At 55.3% G+C, this 17,994-nt stretch overlaps 2 protein-coding genes across 4 annotated transcripts in view; one reads left to right on the forward strand and one right to left on the reverse strand.

Annotated features, from left to right (window-relative positions):
* The window catches only part of Vps37b (VPS37B subunit of ESCRT-I), a 28,289-nt gene extending 22,847 nt beyond the window's left edge, over positions 1–5,442 (forward strand). Inside the window, exons 2-4 of the mRNA XM_048447262.3 lie at positions 387–558; positions 2,482–2,564; positions 3,427–5,442. Of these exons, the coding sequence (XP_048303219.1) occupies positions 387–558; positions 2,482–2,564; positions 3,427–3,918 (747 nt within the window). The 3' untranslated portion in view covers positions 3,919–5,442. The remainder of the gene's footprint in view (positions 1–386; positions 559–2,481; positions 2,565–3,426) is intronic.
* The window catches only part of Hip1r (huntingtin interacting protein 1 related), a 31,552-nt gene continuing 18,242 nt past the window's right edge, over positions 4,685–17,994 (reverse strand). Inside the window, exons 8-32 of one of the 3 annotated variants that reach the window (XM_087903643.1) lie at positions 15,589–15,729; positions 14,961–15,018; positions 14,800–14,875; positions 14,547–14,687; positions 14,341–14,402; positions 14,107–14,179; positions 13,850–14,033; positions 13,673–13,761; positions 13,486–13,602; positions 13,309–13,410; positions 12,906–13,100; positions 11,840–11,987; positions 11,634–11,720; positions 11,173–11,280; positions 10,865–11,001; positions 10,541–10,651; positions 10,360–10,418; positions 10,195–10,225; positions 10,050–10,112; positions 9,737–9,837; positions 9,518–9,623; positions 9,161–9,422; positions 8,846–9,052; positions 8,631–8,686; positions 4,685–5,066 (exon numbers count right to left, since the gene is read on the reverse strand). In XM_087903643.1, the coding sequence (XP_087759769.1) occupies positions 4,905–5,066; positions 8,631–8,686; positions 8,846–9,052; positions 9,161–9,422; positions 9,518–9,623; positions 9,737–9,837; positions 10,050–10,112; positions 10,195–10,225; positions 10,360–10,418; positions 10,541–10,651; positions 10,865–11,001; positions 11,173–11,280; positions 11,634–11,720; positions 11,840–11,987; positions 12,906–13,100; positions 13,309–13,410; positions 13,486–13,602; positions 13,673–13,761; positions 13,850–14,033; positions 14,107–14,179; positions 14,341–14,402; positions 14,547–14,687; positions 14,800–14,875; positions 14,961–15,018; positions 15,589–15,729 (2,876 nt within the window). In that variant the 3' untranslated portion in view covers positions 4,685–4,904. Of the gene's footprint in view, positions 5,067–7,533; positions 8,687–8,845; positions 9,053–9,160; positions 9,423–9,517; positions 9,624–9,736; positions 9,838–10,049; positions 10,113–10,194; positions 10,226–10,359; positions 10,419–10,540; positions 10,652–10,864; positions 11,002–11,172; positions 11,281–11,633; positions 11,721–11,839; positions 11,988–12,905; positions 13,101–13,308; positions 13,411–13,485; positions 13,603–13,672; positions 13,762–13,849; positions 14,034–14,106; positions 14,180–14,340; positions 14,403–14,546; positions 14,688–14,799; positions 14,876–14,960; positions 15,019–15,588; positions 15,730–17,994 lie in introns of those variants that run through there. The other 2 variants (XM_085679180.2, XM_087903644.1) reach the window with 2 other exon arrangements.

Genomic DNA, 17,994 nt, shown 5'->3' on the forward strand with positions numbered 1-17,994 from the left:
GCTGGGCTCCTTTGATCTGAGGCTGACGATGAAGCAGATGTTGACATCCTGCCAATTTAGACCCCTCTGATAAAAGTGGCCCCTGTTTCCTCTGCAGTGGCAGGAGCTTGCCCTGGACAGTCCAGCACAGCGGCAGCTGTGCAGAATTCAAATCACAGTGCAGCCATTGAAACCAAAGCCCATGGGGAGGGAAGCAGGCCTTGCCTTTTGTGAATGGGGAGAGCGCCCACAAGAAGGTGGAGGGGCAAGAGTGTCTACCCAGCACTTGGAGCCATCTGGGAGAGCAGGGTGGAACTTGTGGGGGGCGTGGCACCCAGGAGGGGCCATGTAGGGCTTGCCTGTGAACTGAGCACCCTGGGTCTCACCAGCCTCTGTGTTTCTTGCAGACGCAAACGGTTCAGCTTAACAAAGAGATGACGTTGGCTAGCAACAGGAGCCTGGCAGAGGAAAACCTTTTGTACCAGCCCAAACTGGATGCGCAGAAAGCTCACCTGACCCAGAAATACCAGGAACTCCAGGTTCTCTTTGAGGCCTATCAGATAAAGAAGACCAAGCTAGGTAACTTCTCAGGCAATCTTTTGAGACTAAAGAGTTGAAGGAAGGTTGGGCAGTGTGTGAACCTTTAATCTCAGCATGGGGAGGCAGAAGCAGACAATTATCTGTAAGTTCAAGGCCATCCTGGTCTACAGAGTGATTTCTAGGACAGAAATCACAGAAGAAGACACTGAGAAACACTGTCTCAAAAAACAAACAAAAAAGGAAACATTGTCTGGACTGGAAAGGTGGCTCAGGGGTTAAGAATATTTGCTGCTCTTCTAGAGGTTTGGTCCCCAGCACCCACAGCTGGCAGCTCACAACTTCCTGTAACTCCAGCTCCACTGGATTCGGTGTCTTCTGGTCCCAGCATATACATGAGGACACATACATAGATAAACATACACGAGGACACACACATAGATAAACATACATGCAGACACACACACAGATAAACATACATACAGACACACACAGATGTTAAAACACCCTCTGTGGTGGGCACACCTTTAATCCCAGCACTCAGAAGACAGAGGCAGGTGAATCTCTGAGTTTTAGGCCAGCCTGGTCTACAGAGTGAGTTCCAGGATATCCAGGGCTACATAGTGAGACCCTGTCTTAAAAGTTAAAGAAACCAAAAAACCAAAATCACCTCCTTTTGTGAAATTTCGTGGTCGTAGCTGCTGTTTGCTCTAGTCCCCTCTCTCTGACTTCAGTAAAGTTACCGACAGCCACTCAACCAGAACCTAAGAACGGATTAAAAGACCAGACACACCAGGTCCTGGTGCGGGACACTCCTCGGAAGAGCTTCTTTGCCAGGCCTCTGCTGCACACAGTGCATTCTGTGACTCGGAAGGGGATGCTCTGTCCCTGAGGAGATAAGGACAAATGTTTTTGTTTTGTTTTTTGTCCAGTCATTATATTGAAGAATCATCTAAGTGTCTCTCTGCAGAGTGAGGGCTGGGGCGTGGTGATTACTCAGTGCAGTGGTGGGTTTGAAAAGAAATGAATCTCAGATAACATCTAGAATTTAGTCTGTGGGCAGGGGGATGATGCTGAGTGAGAGTCGGGTAGACGGAGCACACTCTGGCTGCAGAACCAGGGCAGTGTCGTCTGATGGAGAGGCCAGCCTCAAAGGCAGAAGGGAGAATGGACATAAGGGAGCCTTTGGGGGTGTCTTTCTGGCCTGACCTGGTAGTCCTCGGGTTTTATTCAGGTTTTTAAGATTGATTTTTACGTAAGTCTCTGTGTGAATGTATGTTACCTGACGTGGGTGCTGGGAACGGAACCCAGGCCCTCTGGAGGAGCAGGGAGCAGTGCTCTTAGCCTCTGAGCCTTCTCTCCAGCCCTCATGTCTTTAAAATCAAAGGCCCTAAGGCTTGAGTATGTGCTAGATTAAGTTAGCACTCAGAAATGGAACCTGGTAAGAGAGAAGAGAAGGTAGGAAAAGGTCCTTTGAATGGTGACAACGGCCCGCAGCTGGAGGAGTGTGATGAGATTGTATTTTACAGTGGGAGTGGGTGGACTGCAGTCTCAGTGGCAGACGACCGGCCTCATATGTGTGCGGTCCTTGTTTACCCCTAGTACTGGGGGAGCCCATGTGATTACAGTGTTGTGGTCACACATGGGAAGCAGCCAACTCCATGGACAGATGGTGTCCTGCTCCATCCAGGCAGGAGCTGGCCTGCTCTGCCTTCCTGGAACCGGTCCCTGTGTCCCTTTGGTGGATTTGAGGCTTTACTGTCAGGTCCTGGAAAGTCCGCTCCTATTGCCTTTCAGTGACTGTTTGGTGACACCTACCTTTAATCCCAGCACGGGGTGTGGGGGCAGTGGGGGCATAGGCAGGCGGGTCTCTGAGTTCAAGGACAACCTTTCTCCAACAAAGAAACTGGAAGGTGTCCTGTGGGGTGCCCTGCCTCATGACATCATATTTTTTGCTTTCCCCAGATAAGCAGTCAAACAGCGCTTCCTTGGAGACTCTGTTAGCACTTCTTCAAGCAGAAGGGGCCAAGATTGAGGAAGACACTGAGGTAAGGCTAGACGACCTTATGGGAATACCTCAGCACGTGTCTGGGTCACCTTGCCAAGTCAGTGGACCTGTTTTCTCCAGGACATGGGAGCCCCACACCTCTACTGCCAACACGGGGACACTTCCCAAGCACACGGGTCTGAGTGGGCAGAATGTGCTAGGCAGGGGTCCAGCAGGCGGGGGGCAATTCAGTGCTGACCCAGATGAGGGTGTGCGCCCTGCTCTGCCAGGCTCTTGGTGCCAGCGACTGAGCAGCAGTGACTGTGGTCAGTGAGTCAGCTGGTCACTGCAGAGCCTTCCAGACATGGCTAGCCAGAGTCTTGTCAGGGGAGGAAATGAGTCAGGGCTGGCACATGTTGCCCAGGTCAGGCTACGCTGGTCTGACCAGCCGTTAGGCTTTGGCAGGCCCGGATAGCCACAAGCAGGATTCTCTGCTGCTGCCCCTGTCCAGGGTGAGTCATTGGTCAGGGTGCAGCCAGGTGGAAATCAGAGGGCAGGGCCTGGGCAATAGCCATCTCTGGAGTGGAGAGCTGGCAGCTCAGGACTGTGTCGTTGGAAGGCAAGGCCTTGCCAGACCTGCCATCTGTTGTGATTCTGGAAGCTGGGACCAACAGCAGGACCACCCACTTCATCTTCCTGGGACTCTGCTTGGTGATGGCTCCTGCCAGTATGACCCAGACCTAGGCACTCCCTGCGGTCTGCAGCTCTGAGCCTGCCCTGCGGCAGAAGACAGTCACGAGGCCTATTCCCAGGAGGAGGGGTGCCGCAGGGAACTGGAGCCTCCTTCCCTGGCCTGGACTGTGAAGGGAGCCTTCTTTCTAACAGTGGACCTGTCTTGTAATCGTTCCTCCTGCTTCTTGTAGAACATGGCGGAGAAGTTTCTGGATGGAGAGCTTCCTCTGGATGCCTTCATCGACGTCTACCAGAGCAAGCGGAAGCTGGCACACATGCGGCGTGTGAAAGTGGAGAAGCTCCAGGAGCTGGTGCTGAAGGGACAGAGACTGCCACAGGCTGGGGCCCCAGTACCGCCCAGGGTGCCTGAGCCATCGCCTGCCACCTCCCTGCCCTACCCGTCTCTGGAGGCCACTGGGCTCCCTTCTGTCGTGCCTCGGCGCATCCCACCACCTCCACCCCCGGTGCCCGCAGGACACGTAGCCACCCCATTCACTGCTGCCATGGGCTCAGGACAGGCTTCTCCATACCCAGGATTACAATGCCCCCCTCTGCCCCCCAGGGTGGGCCTCCCCTCTCAGCAAGGATTCTCTGCACAGTTGGTGTCGCCATACCCACCAGCCCTGCCCCAGAGACCCCCTCCACGGCTGGCTCCACACCAGCCAGGCTTCATCCTCCAGTGAGCTCTGGCGTCTGTTCTTCCTGCAAGACACCCTCTGCCTGCCATGCAAATGGAGGCTGTGGAGTCCAGCATCTGGGCCAATGGCTTGGGTGCCCTGGGTCAGTGTGTCCATCCGATTTTAGAACTGTAGGTCCATGGTAAGTAACGGAGAGCAAGTTTTGTGGACCAAGGGAGTGCGGTTTGTGCCAGGCCATAGTCTGGCACGCCCGGTCATCACATCGGTCTGTGCTCTAGGTGTGATTTCTAAGTATCTAGTGTTGATGGACTTGTGTATCTGGAAGATAAACCTCCCCCTCCAATTTAGAGTCATGGCCCTCCTGTTGCAGCTTTATTTAATAAGCATGGTTAATTATGTTTTATTTTCAAGTCTTGGTCCACCAGCTGCTATGGTGCCGGGAAAGGCTGGTTTACACTGGCCAACCTGGAACGTGTGCCCACAGCCAGGCCTTGCTGGGCGTCTGTGCCAGGCAAGGTCATCAGTCACCTCTCCTCCCACCAGACTGGGTGCTCTCGGTTCAAAACCGTGAGCATAGTTTGCACTTGGCTGCGGTGTGCAGAGGCCAGGAGAGCTGTGGCTCTGGGTGTGAGGCCAGTGTGAGCATAGTCCTCAGCCCTCACTCACACCTCAAGTCTCATGATGGTTTCTGTGAAGAAAATACTCAGTGTTTTTACTACACTTGTAATTTTCCTGTTTTATATTTGGAAAGGAAACTTTTTTGACACTCTCAAGACCATTCAGGGAAACTTTTTTAAAAACGCAGAGACTATTTCGAGCTGGTTAAAAATGCAGATTTATTGAGTGCCGCTTCCTGTCAGGCGAGCAGTGCAGGGTCACATCCGTCAGTGCCCGTGCTGTGCCTTAGCTTCACTTGGTGCCGGGACTCAGATGGCTGCAGTGCGCCGGCCATGGCTGCCCCAGTGGGCCTCATTCTTTGTGACAGGTCAGAGAAGCCCACCCACCTTCAAGCAGGATACTTCGGAGTTTCTCTACCATCGCTGGCGGTGCTGCAGGTGCTGCCAGAGCACAGGAAGGTGCTCACGGGAATGACAGCGGTGGCTCCTTCCTCTCTGGGATCTCATCTGCAGGTGCCACGTGTGCAGTTCCCAGGGCCCAGCAACCACACCTGTTCCCAGAAGAGGACTGTGTGCCTGTTGGTAGAAGTTAGAGCTCTTCCCGTACCCTGCCAGCTGGCTGCAACCCAAGGTGACAGGGCAGAACTGATTAGAGAGCTGGTGGCAGCGCCAGCCTCTGTTCCCAAGTCCTATCCTTCTGCTCTTGGATTTGGACCCCACTGGAGCTGTTCTGTAAAGAGACAAAGCTGTATGAACCACCTCGATACCTCTGCCACCAGCTGCGGCCAGGAACGCCCACTGCCCCAGTCACGGGCTGCAGCCACATGGGAGCTCCAGGTGGATGTGGTGAAGGGGCTGCCAGGCTGACCTTGCCATCACTGCCCAGGGCCATATCTGGCACTGGGGTTGTAAAGCTGTAGAACTCTTAATAAATTGAGAATTATTAATTTCAGTTTGTTGCATTTCTCTTTTTATTTTTTTTAGCCTGCCACTACTTTACATGGATCTAGAATGTCTAACAAAAGGCTGATGGCTGGACAGACAGGAGGAGTGCTAGGAGTTCAAGGCCAGCCTGTTCTACAGAACAAGCTCTTTATTCTGGATCCCTGGCACTAGCCATGGGTTGTTTCTTTTGGGTTTTTTGTTTTGTTGTTTTGTTTTTTCTGACTGTCCTGGAACTCATTTTGTAGATCAGGCTGGTCTCAAACTCACAGAGATCTGCCTGCCTTTGCCTCCTGAGTGCTGGGATTAAAGGCGTGCGCCACCACCATCCTCTCCATCTAGGTGCTTGTATAAGTCAGATAGCAGTAACAGAAAAATGTTTCTGACATAGGACTGTGTGTTTGGGGTTGCAGCCATGGCGCTGAGGGTGACTTCAAGGCACTGGCATCCTTGGTCTCTGTCCTGTGCCACTTCTGGAATAGCTAGGACCCTGGCGGTTTCAGGTGCTAGGTTTAGGGACTAACATTTTGTTTCAAGAAAGTGTCCCCGCCCACACCAAGCCCCACTGTGTGCTGCCTCCTGTGCCTTCAGGTGCCCGCCTGAAGATGGCAGTAACAGAAAAATGTTTCTGACCTGGCTGAGCTTGTACCTTGTCACCTGCGCTCTGCTGACCTGTGTGTCTGGACCACAATGCCCTACAAGGGATGTGACCCAAGAGCAACCCTGTTCAAGCATCCCATGACCTTTTCTGAGGAAGGTGCTCACATATACAGCCCTATGATTATGCACAGGAGATGCCTGTGGTCATATTAGGAAGAAGGAAGTTTCTCCTGAGAAATCAATTCACCTTGAAAAAGAATTTGATAGTTTCTTTCATGGAAGCTTATAGTCAAATTTGTAGTCCCTCGCCTGGTAAGTATGTTGAACTTCACAGTAATTTGAGTCTATTTTTTTTTTCCCCCAAGACAGGGTTTCTCTGTGTAGCCCTGGCTGTCCTGGAACTCACTCAAACTCAAAGATCTGCCTGCCTCTGCCCCCAAGTGCTGGGATTAAAGACAGGTGTCTTTATAAACTTAGATTTACTGAATCCTTTTCTTCCCTCTTGGACCCTGTTTACTTATGAGTGTGACCAGAGGCTGGGGAATGATTTGGAGACGTGGGGTTGATTGGTGTAGTCAGTCACCTGCGGTGACTGGTCTCCAGTTCCAGGTTGGAGCCCCAGAATGCGAGGTCAGATGGACCCTTTAAATCACTAGCTAGTTTGGACCAATTTTCTCTGGTTTATACATATGAATATTCTTAAGAAGCGTTTGGAGGGGGCTGGAGAGATGGCTCAGTGGTTAAGAGCACTGACTGCTCTTCCAGAGGTCCTGAGTTCAATTCCCAGCAACCACGTGGTGGCTCACAGCCATCTATAATGAGACCTGGCGCCCCCTTCTGTCATGGCGGGCACATGTGGAAGGAATGCTGTACACATAATAAATAAATAAATCTTTAATTAAAAAAAAAGCGTTTGGAATTCTATAAAAACATGATTCAGACCTGGCAGCCAGCTCCATTAGCTTCACACTGGAGATCAATTTGCAAAGCATTGGAACACACAGGCTTCTACCCTGCTGCCCAGGAAGCTTGCCTGCCCCAGTAGCATACTCTTCTATAAATCTTATATAAACGCTGAGTGTGGGGATGGGGGCCCCCAGCCACCTCTGCTGGGCTGCAGGCTGAGTGATCTCTGGAGCCTTGAGGTCAAGGTCCTCGTCCACCAGCTCAAACACTAGAAGTCTGGAAACTGCCAACTGTAACCAAATGGTCTCAGATTAGTGCCCTGGTGTTAACCACTGGTGAGGCCCTAGCAGCTTCCAGGCTGGAATAGCAGTGGTCTCAGGGAGGCCTTGGAAGGATGGGAGGGCGATGGCTAGTTCAGCCTGTAGGAAAAAATGGCAATCTACAGGAAGACTGACTGGTGCTTGGTGTCAACTGTACTAGCAAGACTCTCCATGTCCTCCGGTTCCAATTGTCAACTGCAGACACCTGCACAGGGCCAGGGAAGTGTGTTTATCTCTGGAAAAAATGAAAAGCCTGGCAAAGGCCCTCACTGGGGCACTGGTGACAACAGTGTTTTATTGCCAATGGAATTCAAACACAGGGAATACTAGACACAGGGCAAAGGAACTGGCTCCCTCCCACAGTCCCGGACCTTGGCCCATGGTTGGTAGCTTTCCCAGGGCACAGGGCAGACAACTGGAGGGAAGCTGGGCACCTATCCAGCTCAGCTGCTGTCTCTATTGGTGTCCTGGATATCCCCACCCGCAACTATTTTTCCTCACAGGCTCAAGAAACACAAATTTATTCCAACTGTCAGTGGCAGGCAAGGCCAGGCCTCCAAGTTTGGGCTGCTCCACCTGGGGGCCCCACAGGAATTCCTGAGCCCCCAAAAGGTGGGCTGTGGCTTTTGTTTGTTTTAGCTTCTTACTGAGCTGAAAGTTCCCAGCTTCAGGAGGACTGAAATCTACCCATGAAGGTGGGTGATAAGCAGCCATACTGGTGAAGGCAGCCAGGCCAGGAGAAGGGAAAACAGGAAGTGGGAGGGTGGCTCAGAGTCCGGCTGGGAATGGAAACTCAAGAGCAGAGGCAGCACCTGAGCCAGGGCTGCCCCAGGCACAGCCCAGCAGCAGCCCGGCCACACTGTTGCCAGGCCCCCACACAAAGCCTGGTTTCCTGGGACTCTGAGCATGGATGCCCTAGCACCAGGCCCCCAGAGGATGATACAGCCTAACCTACCTGCTCTCCCTCAAGGGCCACAGGTCACCCCCTCATCCCCAAAAGCCAGCAGGGGACCCTTTCTTTCTGTCCACTTACAGCCTCAGACTTTGGAGCTCAGAGGCAGGACAGCTCCTGGCATGTGTGACCTGTCCCCAGTGTACGGACTAGACTGGGACAGAGAGGGCTAACAATATTCACACTGTCCCAGATGTTAGCTGCAGTTGTGGCTCAGGCCTGCTGGTCCCGGCTGCTCTGGGCAGTTCCTACTAAGATAAATAGACTCAAATCCAGATCAACTACCCCACGGAGCCAAGACGCATTGGGCTGGTGAAGGCTGCTTCGGGTCCCAGGTGCAGGAGTTCAAGCCTCTCAGAGGCCCCTTGACCATTGCCAGACGTAAGGCCCAGCATGACCACCAGCCATCCCGCTGCACACCTCGAGGCCTAGTAGTTCACAAGTTGAGCTGGGTAGACACCGTCCTTTGTGTTGAGCTGCAGGAGTCAAAGATGAGGGGCTCAGTAGACGAGGCCAGAAGCACACGCACCATCCAGGTACAGACACACGCATGCATACACACACATACACACACATTCACGCACGCACGCACACACGCTCACTCTCCTCCCTAACCCAACACTGATGCCTGGCACCTGGTTGTCTGGCCTGGGGGCTATGCTGGGTTTCTGAGCCAAGGGTGGTTTCTTGGTGGCTGAACCCCGGGGAGCTGGGCTGGGTCTGCTGGGTTCTTCCTCTCCAGGTGTCCCCATCACCCCGGCCAGGACATAGTGCTGTCTGCGCAGTTCCCCGAGCCGTACACGCTCCGCCTCCAGTGTCTTCTCCAGCTCCAGGACTCGCACCTGCAGGCCAGAGCCAGCTCAGCACTCAGCGCTGCCCATGAGTCCCAGGGACTTTCCCAGAGACCAGTCTCGAGGGAGCCTGGCAGCTGGGGGCATGAGGGCGCTCACTTGCGTCTCCATCTCCTGTTTCTTCAGCTTGATGAGGGACAGGCCGGAAAAATCCATGGTGTCTGTGATCAGGAGGAAGAGGAAGCTGAGCAAGCTCTCCCACCAGCTCTGGGAGACCCCTGACTGTGCAGCACTTGCCTCTGTCCTCGATCTGCTCCTGGCCGGACTTGGTGGAAGCCACCACGTTAGCAGCCCTCTCATTGACAGAGCGGGAACACTCCTGCAGGCGGCTCAGGTGGGGGCTGTGTTTGTCAGCTTTTACCTGCAGGGAGCACAGTGGGCACCATCTGCTGGCTACAGGCAGCCAGTGAGGGCCCCAAGTCCAGGCTTGACACAAACACTGGCACAGCCTCTCACCTTTGAGGCTGCCACCAGCTGGGCAGTGCTGGCTGCAATCTCATGTGAGCAGACGATGAGTTCCTCATATTTACCCATGTGAAGCACCACCTTGTCAGCCGACTCCCTGAGGGATGGGGACCAATCAGGGTCTGGGGCTCTGCACCATAAACAAGTAGGGCAACCCACACACCAGACCTAAGCGCCTGTCCCGGCCCACCCCCATCTGGGGCGACATACACCAACTGTGTGGCTCCCCAGCCCACTGCCTTAGAGGCGGAGATGAGGCCTTCAGTCCACCGTGAATTCTTGGCATAAAATTCCTGCTGCGTGGCTGCCCCCTAGTGGTGATGAAAGGACAAGACAGAATGAAGGACATTTCAGGGAGGAATGGGTGCCCAGAGGGCATATCCCTGAAGCCTCCCTGAGATGTGGGGATTTTTAGATGTGGCAATGGACACTGTATGGTGGGGTGGGGGTGTCATGCACAAAGGGGTCGGGGCTCCAAGGTGAAGTCTCTTTCTGACCCAGGACCATGGCCCTGCCTGCTCACCCTGCCGCTCTCCACGATTTCCTTCTGCAGGCTGGTGGAGGTCATCACGAGGAGCCGGATGGCCTGCCAAGACCAAGATATGACTGATTCATCCTCCAGGTGGTCCCGACGCAGAGCCTGCCCTAGGGTCACCCACCGCACTCACCTTCATGAGGTCTGTGCAGGAGTTGAGGATCCTGGGGAGGAGCAGGGAAGAAAGAGCAGACAGCTAGCAGTGTGGCCTTGTGACATCATGCAAGGCTCAACCACAGCAGGGCAGGGGACATGTGCAGCCTCGTGCCCAGGCCCTGGGGCCGGGAGCGGTACCCACCTCTCGTTCACCTCCAGCTTCACTCCTGAGCTCTCATGGCGGGCCTGGTTCATCATGTCCTGTTCCGTGACAGAGAATGAGCCAGCAGGTCGCAAGATACTACCTACCGCTCTCAGAGGCAGCCTCCAGCCCCTTAGTTCCTTTCCTGCAGGAACTGGGAGTCGGGACGCTCGGTCCTCACCTCAATCCTCCGCACAGCATCCTCAATGGCCGCAGAGGTGGCTGCCATCTCCTTGTCAACCATGGCCCCGAGCTCCTCTTGCCGCACATCCAGGCTCTTAGGCTTAAGGTCCTGGGACGGCACAAGTCAGACAGGGAGATTCACCTACATCAAGGCCCAGCGAAGCTGTGCAGGGAGTAGCAGGCTAGGGGCGGTGTGTGCAGGTGCAGCCCTGTGTCCTGACGCTGCGTGCTCACAGCCTGCACACCTGCATCCTAGCTCATGGAACAAATAGAGAAGTTAGCCCCACTTCAGCCCACACTCTGCCTTGGATGCACACCTCACCTGGCCCAGCTGAAGAAGACCCTGCAGGGGGGCCCGCATTAGGCTGGGCTGTGCCCTTGGTAGCACTGTCCGGTCCTGCAGCTGGCCCGTGAGCTCTAGAGCCCGGGCTCCACATTCCCTGCAAGTGTCAATCAGGCCTGTTGGGGTTAAGGAAGGTTTGTGAGGAGAGCCTTTGCCTAGAGTCCTGGAAAAGGTCCCCACATGCCCTGGCCTACGACCTAATGCAAAGCCTTGTCCCCTGTACACTGTGAAGACCCCTGTGTGAGACAAGGTGATGCAGCCAGGCCCTGCTACCAGGATCAACTTACGGTCAGCAGGGTCAGTGGGGGCCAGGTGGGAGGTGGCGCCACCATTGACGATGGTGTCCGCGGTCAGATGGGAGAAGCGGGTCAGTGCTGCCACCAGGGCAGAAGCATCTGCAGGTGGATAAGGCCGAGGTCGTCGGGAGGGAACAATGAGATTCTTGGCGTGGGGAAACACCAAGGCAACTGCATCATTTTCTCAGCAAGCCTGGGCCAAGGCCCCAGCACCCCAGCATGGATGAGGACAGAGGGCACGCTGAAGTGGCTGAGAGGTCATTTACCAAGCAGAGCCGGCGTAACCTCAGGCTCCGTACTCCCTCTACTTCCTACGGGCACAAGGCTCTGAGTGGCAACAGGCTTCCTGGAGAGGCATCTATCACTCCAAGACCCCCCCCCCCACCCGGCAGCCCTAGCTTCAGGAGCCCTACAGAAACTACAGGTCCACTCTACCTTCCACCTGTCCTCACCTTCAGAGCAAGTCAGGTACTGGCTGTGGCCCTTCTCCAGGGCACTCACCGTGTCCAGGGCTGCCTGGGCCCGGCTCACCAAGTAGTCTGCAAGCACAGGGCACAAGTGTAAGGCCTCAGTCCGCTGCCACCTGTTTCTCACGAGTGGGTGACAGGAGCAGCCTGCCTGCTGGGTGAGCCGCCTCCTGGAGCCCTTGTGCACACACCTGGGGAGCTGGTACAGCGCAGATGCAGGGGGTCATCCAGCTTGCTCACTGCATCCTGCAGAATGGCCTCCGCCTCGGCAGCAGCGCTGCACAACACTGCAAACTGGTCGTCCAGCAGCTTCTGCCGCAGCCCCTGCTCCTGCGACTCCTGAGGGCAAAGAGACGAAACCTTCAGACCCTTCAAGGCTTGGCTCCAGGGACTGACAGTGGGAGGCTGGTCAAGGCCAGCTGACTCCCTCCACAGAAGGATGTCCTAGCCTAGCTGGGGTAGAGTTCTAGACCATTTCCCTACCTCCCAGGGCTTGGAAGACTGATGGGGTGAGATGGAGTGGGAGTGGGGGGCAAACAGCTCAGTGAGAAACAGCCCAGGACCTAGACAGGCTTATCTCAAAGGCCACTGGGCACACAGTAAGCTGTTCAATAGCTGGCAAAATGGCTCAGCAGGTAAAGGTGCCTGCCACCAAGCATGGCGATCTGACAACCGGGGTTCAGTCCCCGAAACCCAGAAGGTAGAAGGGAAGAACTGACTCCTGTAGGCTGTCTTCTGGCCCCCACCATGAGCCCCACCCCCAACAAAATAAACTGTTTTCTAAAAAAGAAAGAAAGAAAGAAAGAAAGGGCATTCTGCATCATCAGACAATGAGAAAATGCAAATCAAAATCTCAATCACAATAAACAACGCTGAGGGGTGGGGCACACCCAGGACTCAGAAGGCTGAGACAGGAGACTAGGAGACTACCCTGACTTTGGCTTTGAGGCTAGCCATATATATATGGAGAGAGAGAGAGAGAGCGCGAGAGAGTGCGCACCTGCCTATCTGAAAACAGCAAGGGCTTTGTACCCACGTAACTGGACCCATGTAACTGGCTGAGATGAGAAGACAGTCAAAAAGATGGCAGGGATGTGGAGAACTTGGAACACATTTCTCGGGCCTGGGCTGCTTTTGCGAGAGGTAAGAATGTCTCAGCCGTGGAAGGGAAGCCAGGCTCCGAGCACAGTGAGAATACTGACTCACTCACACCAAAGGGTGCGCCTCACAATGTGGCAAGGCGGAGGGAGGCCATACCTTTTCTGCCAGCCGCCCCTGCAGCTCGCCCTTCTCCTGGGAGCTACGTTGCTGCTCCTGGCTGAGGGCTTCCTCCTTCTCTCGCACCAAGCTCTGGGCAGCCAGCAGCTCTGCTTCCCGCTGCCGCATGGCTCCACTCAGTGTATCCTTCTCTGCATTCAAGGTGTCCAGCCGTGCGCTCAGCTCTGACCCGCTCTGTGAACATGAAGAAGGCCAACAGCCATGCCAACCCTGCCTGGCCTTACCCCTGTGCTTACAGCCGTGTCTTATTATCACACCACTCCCAAGACACTGAGAGCTTCCTGCGGTCATGGAGGCACCTGGCCTGTTGGGGGGCCCATTGCTGTGTAAGTATGGCCCGGTTTACAGGAAAGAGGACCCAGCTTGTGCCAGCTGCACGCACCTGCTCTGTGCGGATCAGGGCCTCCTGTGCATGGGCCAGCTCTCCTGCCTTGGCTGCCAGCTCCCTCTTGAGTTTCTCCAACTGGTCACTCTGCTCCTCCATCTAGGAAGGGACAGCAGGTCAGTAGGGCAGCAGGGCTGGGATGGCGTGGGGCGGGGCCACACACACTCAACACACCTTCATCTCGGACTCACGCTTCACTTGTTCCATCTGGAAGGCCAGCTGCTCTTTCACCCGCGCCACCTCTTCCTGACTCTGCTGTGTCACCGTCAGCTGCTTGGCTGTGTCTGCATTCTGGAAGGCAGGAGACGGGTTCTGATTCTGGACCCCTGGCCACACCGCCCTTCCTGAGGCTGGGACCCACCTTCCTGAGCAGCTCGGCATGCGTGTTAATGAGCTCGTTGTGCTTCTCCTTCAGCTTGCTGTAGCGTGCCTCCGTGGCACTGGCTTTCCCTGCAGAGAGGCAAGGCTGAGTGAGATGGGCAGGCAGGATAGAATCCACCCTCATCCTGCTGCTGGGTACCACCACAGAGGCGCGCACTCTCCGCCTCCTCTCGCAGACTCTGGTTCCGGGCGCCTTCCAGCTGCACGGCCTTCAGCTGGGCCAGCTGGTGCCGCAGCTGCTCCTTGTCCACCAGGGCCTTCTGCTTCTGCTTCCGCTGCTCCTCCAGCTCTGCCTCCAGGGCGTTTACCTGACCCTTCAGCTGTGAGATGTACCGCTGGGCCTGCAGGGCAGGAGGGAGCGCATGGAGCCCAGGTCCACCCAGGTGGGGACCGCCCTTGGCCATGCCCCCTCACCTCCATCTTGATCTTCTCCAACTCAGCACGGAGGGTTTCCACCTCTCTCTTCAAGTTCTCAATCTGGATGTCCCTGGGGTCAGAGGTCGTGGGGCTCAAGTTCATAGCTGGAAGGTCACAGACTGCCCAACGCAGACAGGGTCTGGTTCCTCACCAGGGTCTGTAGTTCCCACCTACGACCTCCAGTCAGAGTCTCTTTCTACCTTCTACCCCAGGTGGGCCCTGGGGACTCACCTGTCATCCTTCATGGAGCCATTGGGAGGTCCAAACGTCTGATCAAAGAGGTCAGCCACCACCTGCCATAGCAGAGAACATGGACCTCCATGGTGGGGAGCCCAGTGGAGGGGCAGACCCTACGTTGTGCCCAGTCTGGTGTCAGAGGCCCTTCTTCAGGGGACCAGACGGTGCAACACGGGGAAACTAGCAGGTGGAGAGCTTACCACAGGCTCTCCAGCAGGGGGCCCACTGCTGATCTCAATGAGGTTCTCCGGCTCCTCATCTTCCGGGGCCTCCTCCGGGATCACTACCACAGGCTTGATGTGCTCGGCCAGGGCTGAAGCCCGCAGGAAATTGGGGGGTCCCTGTAGGGACAGCAGGTGGGAGATGCTCAGCCACCTCCAGAAGCCTTCTGTGGACTCAGCCAGAGCCAGGAAGGAGCCAGGGGCCGTTGACTGTGGGTGGGGGGATGGGCACCTCGGGTAGTCTCGGGATCTGGATGAGCCTCTTAAAGTACAGCATGTCCGACGCTCGGCGGAAGAAGTTTTTGAGGCTGCAATGGAACAGGGAGACAGGTCACAGGGGAGCCATCAGCCCCCTCTCCAGCCATGCTCTGTTCCCCCACTTTAGGCTGGTACCTGTGAAACTGTTCGTGGAACCGGTCCCTGTGGCCTTGCAGGGTGTCCGCTGGGAGACCTGAGGGACACAAGTGGACAGGACCTCTCTGTACACTGCTCCAAGGTGTGCTTTCCTCCCTGCCCCGAGATTCTAGACCCGCGGGAGAGGGTCACTGTGGCCTGGCCAGTCCACTCTAACTGGGAAAGAGACTTCATGGGGTCATTCAGCTCTGACACTGACTCAGAGAGGGCGGCACTGGGGAGGTGGACATGACGCCAGGGCCATCGCCGCCTCACCTGCGCTGGCTTTGGGGCGGTCTTCAACCAAAGTGCAAGTTGCCCTGAGGACCACTCCTAACACTACAACGAAAGCCTTTCCACTACTGCTCCCCAGAAACATGGTGGGGGGCGAGAACGGGAGGGGCCACTGTCTTCTCCTATACCAGGTGTGCAGAAAGCCAGGAAAACAAAAACTATACGTATTGTCTCTCTGCTCTGGGAAATGGTGGTTTTCATAAACACATTACTATTGCTGGTCTTGGATGGCTTACAGGGGGTCTTTCTACTAGTGGCCCACCTCTCAGCCCTTCCTTTCAGTAACACGAGGGGCACAAGGCCCCATACGCCCACCCAGGACCGTGCAACTCACAGGCGTGCAGCTTGAACATGAGCTTCACGGTGTAGTGGTAGAGGTGACTGCAGTCCTGGATGACCTGGATGAGGGGCGCCAAGCGGCACTGCCCGGAGGACATCTGGGACACCGCGATGGCTGTGTTGAGCTGCCGGAAAACTGAGGAAGAGGAGCAGGTGGAAGTAAGTGTGAGCGGATGCAGCTGGTGGTGGGCACACCGTGAGCTCACACTGTGGTGGCTCTGGAATCAATGAGTGGCCTTCCACCGTGCTGCCAAAACCACAGTGAAGGTTTGAAGATGGTTGGGACTCTAATCTGGGCCTTCGACTGCCTGGACTGCAGCCCCTGTGCTGGTGGCTATCCTGGGCCAAGGACACACCCCCAGGAATGACAGGACAAGCAGGACAGCAAGGCTGAGCAATCCTCTTGATATGCTCCAGATCAGGAAGGGTTTTCCAGAACCTCCCACCAGGGTGGGCCCAAGACAGAAGTGAGTGCTCCACACCCAAGGCCCTGAACCTCAGAGAACAAAGATTGTTACCAAAGGCCAGAAAGATGGCTCAGTGGACACAGTGCTGGCCACTTAACCTGACGACTTACATGGCAGGAGAGAACTCTCCTTCAAGTGTTCTCTAACCTCCACACGTGTGCCACAGCACAGGCATGTCCACACACGTGCACACAAATAAAATGTAGTAAATTTGTTTAAAAGATTGTTGCTCCAGCAGGGCACGTCGTGCAAACCTATAAGCACTCAGGAAGCTCAGACAGGGGAACTGAGCTCAAGGCCAAATTGGACTACAAAGCAAAGCTTGTCTGAAACCAGCAGCAAGGGCTGCAGAGATGCTCAGGAGCTCAACAGCACTGGTTGCTCTTCCACAGGACCTGAGTTCCGTTCCTAGACACATATGGGGCCTCAGCCACCTGTAACGCTGCCTCCAGGTGATCTGACACCCTCTTCTGGCTTCTGCAGGCACCAGGCAATGCCCATGGTGCAGATGAACATGCAGGCAAAACACCCACACACATGAGACTGCCATTTCGATAGCTCATCCTATAGACGTGGACACAGACTAGGGTTTGTTCCAGGCCATGGCCTTGGACACAGGCTTTACAAGCCCCCAGTGAGCCAATCTCTCACTCGCCCTGGAGACCCTGACAATCAGGCCTTGTATCAGAACTCCAGAGGAGGGGGGGATAAAGGACAAACACGGAGCTGCCTCCTCCCTTGGCCTGCATCTTCTCTGGGGCAGAGAGAGGAATGACAACGAGCAGGCTCTGAGCCAGGGTGGGAGAGCAGCCAGGCCCCACGCTGGGCACTCTGAGCAGCACCAGAAGCCCCAGCCCCTGGAACCTTGCTCTACCCTACTGGGATGGGGTTGTTTGCGAGCTTTAGCAGCAGAGAGGTAAAAGCCGGGATGGAAGATGCCCTCCCTCACCTTTCCTTCAGTCCTAACTGGAAGTCGCACTAGGTACACTTTAGGTATCAAATGTGTGACTAAAATGTGTTTTGTAACCTGCCTTATTTCAGGCAGAATGCTCTAGTTCTTTCTGGCCAAGGTAAAAATGTCCTCTCACCCCTTTCTGTGTCTTCCTCTCCCTCCTTCCCAGGGTCCCCTGCATTCTAGGTAAGCATTCCACTACTGAGCTACAGCCCTGGCTAATGTAGACCAGGTTGGCCTCAAACTCAAATCTGCTTACACAGGCCTCTCCAGCACATAGATTAAAGGCATGGGCCATCATGCCCAGACTTCTTTTTACTTAAAGTGTTTTCCTTTATTTTTGTTTATGTAAGTGTTCTGCGTGTGCACCACCCGCATGCAGTGCCCTCGGAAGCCAGAAGCGGGCATCAGATCCCCTAGGACTGGAGTTAGATAGTTGGGAGCCACCATGAGGGCTCTGGGAATCCCCTGCAGGGTCTGAGGAGCACCCAGTGCTCCTCTCGGCCGAGGGCCCCCTCCAGTTCCCCTCTGTTCACTTTTCAGACTAGGTCTCACAAAGTTCCCCAGGTTGACCTTGAACTCACTCTAGCTCCTGATTCTCCCACCTCAGCCTTCTGAGTAGCATGTGTCTCTAACAGACTTGCGATCCCGTTGAAGGCAGTGTGTTGCGGTCGGCTCTCCTCTGCCATGTGAGAGGTTCTGCTTTCTGTGCTGTGGGCTGAGGCGAGGAGGCCCCGACACCTCACCTGTGCACCCAGGTGTGTCTTCAGAAGCTCAGTAGACAGTGAGGTCTTTGTACTTCACTAAAACATCTGTGTCACCAAGGATGGGGCCTGTGGGCTCTTCCCATTTCCCTTGTAGGGACCACAGCCTGCCTACCTGGGCCTCCTCCCAGGCCAAGAGCAGCCAGGGTGGGGACATGGGGTGTATGGCGAATCTGATGGCCTGTGTGCTCTGGGAAGCTTGGGCTTGGCTCTTTTGC

Source organism: Myodes glareolus, chromosome 2, assembly GCF_982192425.1.
Source record: "Myodes glareolus chromosome 2, mMyoGla1.1, whole genome shotgun sequence".
Lineage (NCBI taxonomy): Eukaryota > Metazoa > Chordata > Mammalia > Rodentia > Cricetidae > Myodes > Myodes glareolus.